Raw genomic sequence first — 11,729 nt, 5'->3', positions numbered from 1 at the left:
CATTCCTTTGGTTTCTGTCTTCTGGGTGGTTTTCTGCTCTCCTTCAATTCCGCTTTACCTTCCACCTGTTGTTTTGTCATTTCAAACGTTGGATAACCGGAACTTTTTTTTTTGCTTTTTTGATCATACCTTCTTCCTCCTCCTTATCTTTGTCTTCTGGCAAGCAACCTTCTTATGACGCCGATTTTTTGATGGAGTAGGTATTGCGACACGAAATTTAAGTATTGGTCGGTATGAGTTTTCTTTTTGTAGACCAGAAGTTTTACTGTTCCATATTCCTTTCTCACAATCAGTCTGTCCAAGAAAGGGATCTTGCCTTTGCACTGTTCTATGATTTATGTAACTCTCTAAGAGCAACTTTCTCATCTTTACCAATGTTGGACATTTTGGGCTTCTTCCATACTTAATTTGTTTCTGCATGATGTTTCACACGCTACGATGAAATCATCATGTGGAATATGTTTCTAGAACGTTTTGTTGACATTTTTGCTTCTGTTTCAGATTCCTAACTTTGTTGTAAATTTCTCGTGGCCAGATAATGGAGTCGTGGAATTAACATCAAAGCCAATAAAACCCAGACCTCAATCTTTTGCAAGAATAAACTAAGAACATTACAGTTAGGCGTTCCATATTATTTTTGGAAGGGGCGTTTTGAAACATTCTCAATGTAAAACAGCTGAGTTACTCACTCTCTGAACCCGATTCGTTACCATCAGTACTTCGACCGTATTGGATACGGCCTGTGTACGTCTGTTCATACATGTGCTCATATTTATGTTCATGAAAGGCGACATCGTTCATAAGATTTTTGTTCGCGTTGTCCTCTGCTGTTATGGCAATCTCAAAATTGTCCTTTTCTGTTAGCCAATATGTATCCATGGAGCCTTTGCCCTAAAAGAAAGAGTCAAACACAATTACATGGATTACATCAAATTATATTGAAAAATGTATTTTAAGACGTCATGTCACAAAACCACGGCTACAAATTTATTATTCAATTCTGAAGTTCAGGATGATTTCCTATTTCCTAGTATCTCATGATCTTACTTAATTTACTCTCTGAGAGCTTTATTGACCTTAATCAAGTCTTTAAGGTCTACCATTGTCAAGGTGCACTTGATCTTAGTCAGTAATGCACCAGAACATGAAATGCTTACTCTTATGATTACACCAAATTATATTGAAAATGTATTTTAAGACGTCATGTCACAAAACCGCCGCTACAAATTTATTACACAATTCTGAGGTTCAGGATGATCTCCCATTTCTGACCGTCGTTTTATCTTTTCAGTTTCTGTTTCCGTAACCGTAATAGTTTTTGTAAGTCATTGTTATTCTGAAGTGGTAGTCTCCCAGGTGTGACCAATCTTTTATTCTAGCCTTTTGTTAGTTACTGAAAATTTGAAGCTCGTGGATTTCAGTTTTCGTTTTGGTAAGTTATATTGATTTTTACATAAAATCTTGAGATGTGCGGTTGGGTGCTAATCTAGACAAAAGAAGAGTCTAAATTTTACGGTCCTAAATTCACGGGAAATTGTACGGCTTCAATTGACTTGTGTTTGGTGTATATGCACTTATGCCTAGACGTAAGTGGCTCCTAAAAATAGTCTTGCATTAAAATATATACTAACCATATTGCCAAGTTATAAGCAAAAGTCTTTCATATTGGCGATGAAACGAGCGTCTAAAATAGTCAAATATCTCCCAATGAGGCGCGAACAAGTGGTGATTTGGTAATCATGCTTTATATTGAAATACAAAACAAAAGAATTGCACTGGAGCAAAGATAATGTATTCTATTCATTCGTACCAATGGTAAGCTAATCTGATAATTAATTGGCTGGGTCTATATGTAAGGCTCGGGTTTATTTTAAATGTTACTTTTGCAGAGCTTATTTTCAGTCATGGATCATACTGATACATTTCGCAACGGATGGAGAGGGAGGGAGGGAGGGAGGGAGGGAGGGAGGGAAATACTTGAAACTGAACAAGTGAGAGTGGGAGGGTGAGGAAGAAAGTGAGGAGAGGGAGAGACTGAAAGACTAGAAGAGAAGAACTCGAGAGGAGAGAGTAGGGACTGGGGAGGGAGTGGGGAGACTGTTCATGGGGGGGGGGAGGGGCAGGAGGAAGCAAAATAGGGAGATAGACATTGATGGAAGGGCGACACTGTGGCCATACACAAGTGCTTTGGGGTTCGACAGGCTCATAAGCGGACCTTTTGTGATTTTAGGGCTTATTTGCAACGTTTTTACAGAAAAAAGTGGACTTTGTCATTCGGATTGGCATGCATTTTGTCAAATCAATGTAGATCAATTTACCAAGAGGGCGCTAGGCCATTAAAAACACTGGTGTTAACATAATTTAAAGTCCACTTTTTTCTGTAAAAACGTTGCAAATAAGCCCTAAAATCACAAAAGGCCCGCTTATGAGCATATCACACCCCAATGCACTTGTGCAGGGCCACAGTGTCGCCCTTCCCTCGTATCAATGTCTATCTCCCTATTTTGCTTCCTCCTGCCCCCCCATGATCAGTCTCCCCACTCCCTCCCCGTCCCCGGTCCCTACTCTCTCCTCTCGAGTTCTTCTCTTTCTAGTATTTCCGTCTCTCCTCTCCTCTCTTTCTTCCTCACCCCTCCCACTCTCGCTTGTTCAGTCAACTTAAGTATCTCCCTCCCTCCCTCCCCCTCGCGAAATTTATCAGTATGATCCATGACTGAAAATAAGCTCTGCAAAAATAAACATTTAAAATAAACCCGAGTCTTGCATATAGGCCCAACCAATTATCGGATTAGCTTGCCATGAATAGAATACATTATCTTTGCTCCAATGCAAATTCTTTTGTATTGCATTTCAATATAAAACATGATTACCAAATCACCACTTGTACGCGCCTCATTGGGATATTTTAGACGCTCGTTTTATCGCCAATATGAAAGATTTTTGCTTATAACTTGGCAACATGGTTAGTATAGATTTCAATGCAAGACTATTTTACGAGGCACTTACGTCTAGGCGTAAGTGCATATACACCAAACACAAGTCAATTGAAGCCGTACAATTTACCGCGAATTTAGGACCGTAAAATTTAGACTCTTCTTTTGTCTAGATTGGCACCCAACCGCACATCTCAAGGTTTTATGTAAAAAATCAATATAACTTACCAAAACGAAAACTGAAATTCACGAGCTTCAAATTTTCAGTAACTAACAAAAGGCTAGAATAAAAGATTGGTCATACCTGGGAGACTACCACTTCAGAATTACAATGACTTACAAAAATTATTACGGATACGGAAACAGAAACTGAAAAGATAAAACGACGGCTAGTAATAGCATCTCATGGTCTTACTCTGAGAGCTTTATTGACCTTAGTCAAGTCTTTAACGTGTACCATTGTCAAGGTGCACTTTATCTTAGTCAGTAATACACCAGAACATGGAATGCTCACTGTTATTGAACCAGATCAAGTGAATCTAATATCATCGTTCATATGGTAAAGGATATTGCTTCAAGCACATTCTTCTACAATGCCATTTTGGACTTGAATGCACTCCCATCAAACATCAAGGAACTGCGCCAGGGAATTGCCTAACAAGCATGCCTTTAAATAAACATCTGGCTAGCAACTCTCTCAGTCAAGAGATGTCAGATTTCACAGTGTAGGCTTTGTTTTTATTTCTTTTTGTTCTCTGTATCATCTAAGTTGAGACCCCATTGGAAATAAGCTTGCTTATCTGCGGACTTAATGGGTTATCCCGGCTTGTAATTTTTTTTTGTCTGTGTGTCCTAATCCTAAATAGCTTTGTGGCTGGATTTGATTAATTTGTCACATTGATATGCTTGTAATAATTTTCTATCATTTGATGATCTTGCCAAATTAAAAACCTAACAAACAAACAATGATTAAAATTTTCCATGAAAAGTATCCTATTGGTCCGTAAGTTACAGTTACAAAAAATGCAGTATTAGGAAACAATCTAACAATTCAATATTTTTAAATAGTTTAAATAAAATTGTTTTTCATACCTTCACATCTACTTGTCCCCTCTTTATCAATGTATAGCCACCCAAATCCATTAAAGCCAAATAGGATGAATCGCTGACTTGTACTCGGCCCGCTGTCAAAAATATCAATGCAAAAGATTTCTTTATAAGTATCTCCATCACAGCACACATATATTTGGGATTTATAAAGAGTGTCCCTGAAAAACCTGTATCATCAAAAACTTAATTGTTTGGATATTTTTATCACCGCAATCAAACATAACTAAATACCGGGCGTAGTTGGGGAAAACGTCGGCTGTCATAATACTATTTGAATTTTCCCCGGGAATTTTCAATTATTGATCACACCGTTCGTGAAATATGTGAAATATAAGAATTTTACGAAACTCCTTCATTTTCAAACCTTTCCACGGATTCCAATATTAATCGCACGAGGCGTCTATTGTCATTTATAGATATTGGGACTCCGTGGAACAGATTGAGAATGAGGTAGTTACTGATACATTCCTCAACCACGTCGGTTATTTAGTTATGTTTGTTTTATGCTTTAAAAATACCAAAAACAAAAACAAAATCAATTCAAGGCGATAAAGTTCTTTCAGGGACACTCTGTATGAGGATGGTCCGATAAAAACATGATGCAGTCATGTCTACAGTAGAATTCATCTCGACCTTTGCAGGACTTAACCCCATTAAAAGCTATTAAACCAAGATAACACTCATTGAAACAGCTCAACTGATTAAATCGGATCTTCTCTGGTTGTGCACAAGTGACTGTTTTCATGTGCGATATCGCAATAAAGCTGGTATTCATAGCTTCAGTTGAGTAACCGATTATAAAGGAAACGAAAGGAAACAATGTTATGTGTGGCTTTGTTCACGAAATCAGACAATGGCGTGCTTTTTGTAAACCAGCATTCGTGAAAATGAGCAACATAATGATTTTTGACTTAACACGGTTTGGAAATAATTTCTTCATATTTTTGGTGTTATCTGTCGTTTACATGTCCTTCCTAAAACACAAAAGTACGACCCTCTCCAAACACCTAAATTAGCTAAAAATTTAGGACATGTTACAAAACTATATTGTCTAGAATTTTAGAAGAGTACTTTTAATATTGGCCGGTTATTTTTCACACAGCGACGTTAACTAGGCAATGTACTATTACCTATAACATTAACTAAAACACCCAAGTACGAATATTTCCAAACATCTAAATTAGCTAAAAATTTAGGACATGTTAAAAAACTATATTTTCTAGAACTTTAGAAGAGTACTTTTAATATTGGCCGGTTATTTTTTACACAACGACGTTAACTAGTCATATCCCCATACTGTTAACGTAGGGCTATTTGTAAAGGTCACGCGTCAATGGGAAAGAGCACTGTGTATTGTGTATAGGAAAACGGACAGTAACTGCAGTATGATCGCACCACAATTTCGTCATGAAAGTGAAGATTTGGGTATCATTGAATAGCCCATGTGAAATAGGACTGGCAGTCCAGACGCCTTAAAAGTCTACAGGGTCTTTTGTCAAAATCTTTCCTCAAATCTGATACATGTACCCATCTTCAAAATAATTTATTTCTGAAGCTAAATATCGTAGGAAGCAAATGTATAGAGCAAATAAAAGGTGAGGGTTCTCATTCTAGTAATAGGTTTTTTTTAGCCAAAGAAGAAACGTTTGTTTCAAGTATATGATTATTTACCACATTCAAACACTCGGTCTTTTTGTCAAATTCACTACATTTTGGAAAGCTTACTATCAGCAGATTTCGTACAAATATAAGACACACGTAGCTAACACTTCAGAGAAATAGTATATTATGGGAATACGTGGTTCCTAATTTTTTTGTTCCGCAGGAACATATTGGCCCACACTGATCAAAACATCCAGAACCAGTTTTCAGCATATCATCTGTTTGTAAAAGTTGCTTGAAGCGGGAATTATATGTGTGAGAAAGATATGGTAAGAGGTAAATGCTGTCTCTTGTACACTATGTTATCAAATAGTTGCTTGGTTTAATAGTCGTGAAAGTTCATGGAGGCTACGAGATGTAGCAGAGACAACAAACATTATTTTGGCCTCCCTCCCCCCCCAAAAAAAAAAAAAACCGAAAAAGTTTGTTTCCTGTAGCGCGCATTACGTTATTGATGGCTTATTTTGCGCATTATAAATTTTTTCACTTTTCAAAGAAAAACAAAACAAAAAACAAAAAAACACGGAAAAATCGCAAAAAAATAATATAAAACACTACTGGAGTAAACATTTACACATTACACAACTACTGGAGAAAACACACACAAATTTGTTTAAATACTTTTTTAATCTGCAGGTTGAAAGGGAATCATAAAATTCGTGAACAATGTTTTTTTTGTGTGTGTCGGACTCGGAGAGAACAACTGTAAATTCCTATTCCAATTTGCAGCAAAAAAGGTATTTTTGTCATTTGAAGACATGGATTAAAGCCTTAATGTACGATTTCCGTCAAATTTTAAATTTGTTATTCTTTGTTCAAAATGTTGAAATAATATTAGTAATAACTGCCGGGAAGGCTTGCTGTCCATTTTGAGCTGAAATAACAAGGTAAAGTGAAAGAAATCCCACTGGTTATTTTGGCCGTTTAACATGCAGTTCTATGGGAGGACATTTATTATCATAATTTTTTAAATTATGATAATATGTCGAACTTTGCTCTGTTGACCTACAAAGACAACAAGTTTGGCCGATTCCATTTAGGTGCAAGTTGGGACATGTGTAAACATTACAAATATGCAAAGAAATCAGGTTTGAAAAAAAATTACCAATTTCATATTATAAGATCGTACATTAAGGCTTTAAAAAAAAGAATGAAAATAAAAAACCGCATTTTGCATTTGACTTTTTTTGACCTGCTACAGGAAACAAACATTGTTTCTTACCATGTATTTATACTAGAAAACTTTTATTGAATAACTCACGTACAAAGACTAAGAAATAGTAGATTTATGTTTTTAGTAGTAAGCCATTAACTTTTCCTTTTTGAGGACTCTTCTTGTTATGACTTCACTAACTAAGCGGTTTTCAGCCACACTTACAAAAAAACAAACAAAATACCTCCATTTTCATTGATGAGGCATACTTTTTATTCAAAATTCCCGGGCGCGAAATTGTTGAGCGCAATGACGTCTCAGTAATACAATGAAGGTTGACGACGAAGGTGCACAAATAACCATTACGTCATTGCATTTAGACAATTTTGGCGCGTTTTTATGGTCAATATGAGTTTGTTTTGTGTGATTCATGCTTGATAAATATTTTTCAAACATATAAGGCATAATGTTATGATTGCCGGAGACCACCTTTAAAATACTGACATAAAATTATAATTGGTTGGGAGTGGTTGGTCTACGTCATTCAACATTAATGAAATGTGATGCAATTAGACATGTGTTAAATTGATTACTTTATTATCATTATGGTTATTTTTTTATTACTTCCGTGGTCCGAGTTGTGCGCCAAGCGTAGACACAGAAGAAATAAACAATCACGCTGATTGGCTGATCAACGTACTTGACAACAAGCCGGTTGCCCATTGGTCATCAGCGCGGCGCGTAGCAGGCAACCTTGTCACTTCTACACGATCGCAATTCACCAGCGCGTACCCGGACCACGGAACTACGGAAGTAATAAAAAATTAACTTTAAATGACAATAACTGGGATTTGAACAGAAGAGTATTATTTTGTCAAATCTGGAGATTACTTACGCAGTCCAGTTGATTGCATGCGGGATGCTATGTTTACTGTGTCTCCAAACAGACAGTATCTTGGCATTTTCAACCCGACGACACCAGCCACAACGGATCCTATAAGATGGAAATTTATAATTGAAGACCGAATTAAACAGACTAGTTTGCGTCTAACGTCAATGCAAAGGCGCGTCGCGATTGGTTGCTGACCTGCGCTGTACGGCATTTTTGGTTTGGTTGACAGGACGTCATACGCAAACTAGTCTTTTTAATTATGTCTTCAATTATAACTACAATAATAATTTGTACAATGATGATACAATGTGGCCGAAATAATAATTTCAAAAAATAATAATTATATGGAATCAGTAAACCAGATATTAATACTTAAAAGTTCAATATTAAAATATTTAATAAATAACATAAACACAAAGCTGGATGAAATGAATAGCGTATGAATTCATCACTAACAGATGATTTTGACAAGGTCGGCTTCAAATATATTATGCCAAATAAATCAATGGGTATGAATAGACAGTACAGTACAAGACAGGACAGGACAGACCCAAGTAGAAACGGACAGTTTGAAGATACCATAAAACGGTAGAGTCGATTAAACTGTTTTAAGTCTATATAAGACACATGCTTACCGGTGTTTATGCCCACTCTAATCTGGATTTTCTTGTGTTTCGTGTGCGGTACTTCTAGAAAGCACGCATGATGAACCAAGTCAAGTGCCACAGTAGCAATTTCACCAACATGACGATTACCACATCGAGAAGGTAATCCTGATACAACAAAATATAAGATATAATTGGTGTTTGTTATACCATCCCCACGTCTACATTTCTTCTGGGTTCATCGATGTATAATTACACCTTGAAGATTAGAATGGGTACGGAGTGTTAAGTACACTTTCAAATATTGCTCAATGTATCGTGGTTCTTCAAATATGTGTCGTTTTATGAAGATGTTTCATTTTGACACTCTTTGCGTCATAACTCAAGAACCAAAAGACCTATTAAAGTGTAACTGTGATATTTGAATTATTCGGCAAGCCCACTTCAAATCAACTACAACAATTTTCGCCAGAGGTCGTTACTATTCACAAGATACCACAATTTAACCAATTCACAACAGCTAACTACTCTAACTGGCGTTAAGACGGTCTATACTGAACAGTCGTCTTAGGGCATTTAAATAAAGGCACTTAATTTAATGTCCACGTGACCAGATGGGCTCTGACATTACAGCTTCTAGACAGGATGTCTGGAAAAGTGACTTTGGCACAGCGGGTGGTCTTCCTGTGTATTTCAATTGGAAACGCGGGATGCATGTCCACATTTTCTAGCAAATTTGTCATTTTTTGCAACTTTGTAGTATTATTGTAAGAGTTTCCGTCGATAACTTTTTTTCCGTCGACCAAATTTAGTTCTTGAAAACATACTAAAAAAACAGAATCCTCGTATGTATAGTTAAGTTGCTTATTAATTTTTTCAGGAATTTTGATGATATTTGTCTGAAAAATTCCTATCTCTTAGCATTGTAGCACATCTACTGATCACTTGGTGGTCTTGGTATGGCGGCGCCCATGGGTCACGTTGGATTAAATTTAGTGCCTTTTATTTAAAGCCTTAATGTACGATCTTTTTAAATTTTTAGATTTTTCTTTTTTTCTTCTAAAATGGTAATATGCAATCATTAATTAAAGTTCCCAATACATTTGGACGCGAAAAACATTGGGAATTTGCAAAGAAACAACATCATAAACTTCACCTCTATCACTCGAAACATATCGCACTATTTGGATCAGGACAGCGAGTGCGGCCTCAGAGTTAGTCTCCTACGCGGCCAGTTTGGTTACGCTCCCTCCACATGTGGAGGGAGCGTAACCAAGCAGTTTTGTACGAGACTACGGTTTGCGATCGTGGCCGACATAAAGTCATAATCTAAAAACATTATGACTTTATGTCGGACCAACAGAATCGTCCCGTTTTACTACAAATAGGACGAATTTGACAGTTTGCTCATAGATTTTAGTTATAACATGTGTAAGTATTACAAATATGCCAACAAATCGGTTTTGAAAAAATAAAGGTAAATTCTGAAAAAGATCGTACATTATGACTTTTAATACCCTATGGTAACTGTGAAGCGCTTTGCTCTAATTTTTGTCTTACTTACCAGATGCCAGCATATACGTTTCATTGATGGTCTCTACTTTGTAGACATTGTAGTTTTCGATTCGGGTATCAAATACCAAATACAGACCGTTCAACATTTCAACAATCTGTAAATATAAGTGTATGATATAAACAATCGAATACAATAATTTAACGGTCTTGAGACATTTACGCTATACATACCCTGCTCATTATTTAAATACATTTTAAACGGGATTTCGAACTTTAAACGTGTTGCAGGGGAATATAACGAGAGAAAAACGGTTAGACGGATTGAAGCTTGTCCTACCTGCATGGGACTGCTAAGCGAGCATAATTTACTGAATCCGTTAATATCAGCAAAAAATACCGTGGCGCTGTCATAATACTCGGCAGTAACACCTTGATTGGTCATCAACTGTTCGGCAACAACTTTCGGCATCATGGAATATAAAAGCCAATCTGCTCGTTTCTTTTCTTTGTTCAAAGCTTTGGTTTGTGAGGCAAGTGAGAGAGCATAGTTCTGGATGTCTCTTGTTAGTGCCCAGAATGCGCGTAATATCAGTGGACACATAATGATGACGACAATGACAAGAGCTATGCTAACAGTAATGGATTTTCTATCGGACTTCAAGTCATTTTCTAATCGAGCTAAAATCTCTTCTGCCATTTTCTTTTGAACATTTTCTAGGATGTTTACATATGATGACATGCTGTCAAACCAGATTGTAGCATCATTAAAGCTAGGCTCTAATGTACCATATTCTACATTATTAATAGAACCATACTCGCGAATAACTGTTCTCATTTCTGTGATTGTCTGGAGAAAATCTTCGGAAAGGTTGGCGACTCCTTTGTCATATAACTCAATGGCAAGCATAGAGTATCGTTTGGAGGCTAGAAAATTCCATGTTCCGACGTTGTATTTTTCGAGATACCAAACGTAATCTTCATGTCTGTCAAACTGACCTCTAGCAAAGAACACCGAGCCAAGAGTACGTTCAATCCCAGTATCAACATTACTAACAATCAGCAGTTGGTACGCCACAAGTGTTTGCCAGATGGCATGTCCTTTGGAGTTACCAACACTTTCATAAAGCCAGTCAATGAAAATCTGCAAAGCACTGGTGTAGAAATCAATCTCCTCATAAACCGTAGTGTTGATACGGTTCAGATTGCTGCGGTGATTTGCAAGATGTTTCTTGAAGTCACTCTTTTTCGAAAGAATGGAAGTTCTTTCAAGATGCTTGTCTCGACGGGCCAGTACTGAAGTTCATCTAGTGCCATATCAGTCAATGGATACGTCTCTATTAGGTACATATTATTTTCTGCCTTAATTGCACTTACGTATAAAGCAACCATGTCTCTCTCGCGCTGAAGCCGGCTCAGTAAAACGCCAATATCCCTGCTGAATTTAATAGCGTTACGTACTTCCACGTTAACATTGTTATTTCGCGCTATGGTTTCTAAATCCATCACAGCCAGAATGGCCAGAGAAAAAATTGGAATCAGAATCAGAATTAACATCTTGGTAAGCTGAATTCGCTTCCCTTTTTGTGTAAGTGGGTTTTCGCGGCATTTTCCAATTTCGTTTGGATGCAGGAGGAGTATTCGCGTTGCTTCCTTTACTTGTGACAAAGATCCGAAAGAAGATTGCGAGTTGTCAACTCTAACCTTGCCATTGGAGTGAACTTCGCGATATGGTGCCGTCATGTTGGTATTGGCGCAATGTTTCTTTAGAACACGATCGAATGTATTATGCACTTTCTATTTCGTTCGTCTACGTATCTTTCTCGTAAACCACATTAATGAACAAGAAAAAATACGTGTTT

The 11,729-nt window shown here is 37.0% G+C and overlaps 1 protein-coding gene across 1 annotated transcript; it reads right to left on the bottom strand.

Moving 5' to 3' along the window:
• Positions 1-651: 651 nt before the first annotated feature.
• Positions 652-11,610, bottom strand: LOC140166870 (uncharacterized). Its single transcript, XM_072190358.1, is given in 7 exon segments — positions 652-891; positions 4,026-4,117; positions 7,754-7,852; positions 8,386-8,523; positions 9,920-10,025; positions 10,208-11,115; positions 11,118-11,610. Coding segments are annotated over 7 exon segments (2,046 nt in total). The 3' UTR covers positions 652-681.
• Positions 11,611-11,729: the final 119 nt, after the last annotated feature.

The sequence above is a fragment of the Amphiura filiformis genome, chromosome 12, assembly GCF_039555335.1.
Source record: "Amphiura filiformis chromosome 12, Afil_fr2py, whole genome shotgun sequence".
Lineage (NCBI taxonomy): Eukaryota > Metazoa > Echinodermata > Ophiuroidea > Amphilepidida > Amphiuridae > Amphiura > Amphiura filiformis.
The sequence above is the reverse complement of the archived record's forward strand: the minus strand, read 5'-3'. Positions and strand labels throughout refer to the sequence as shown.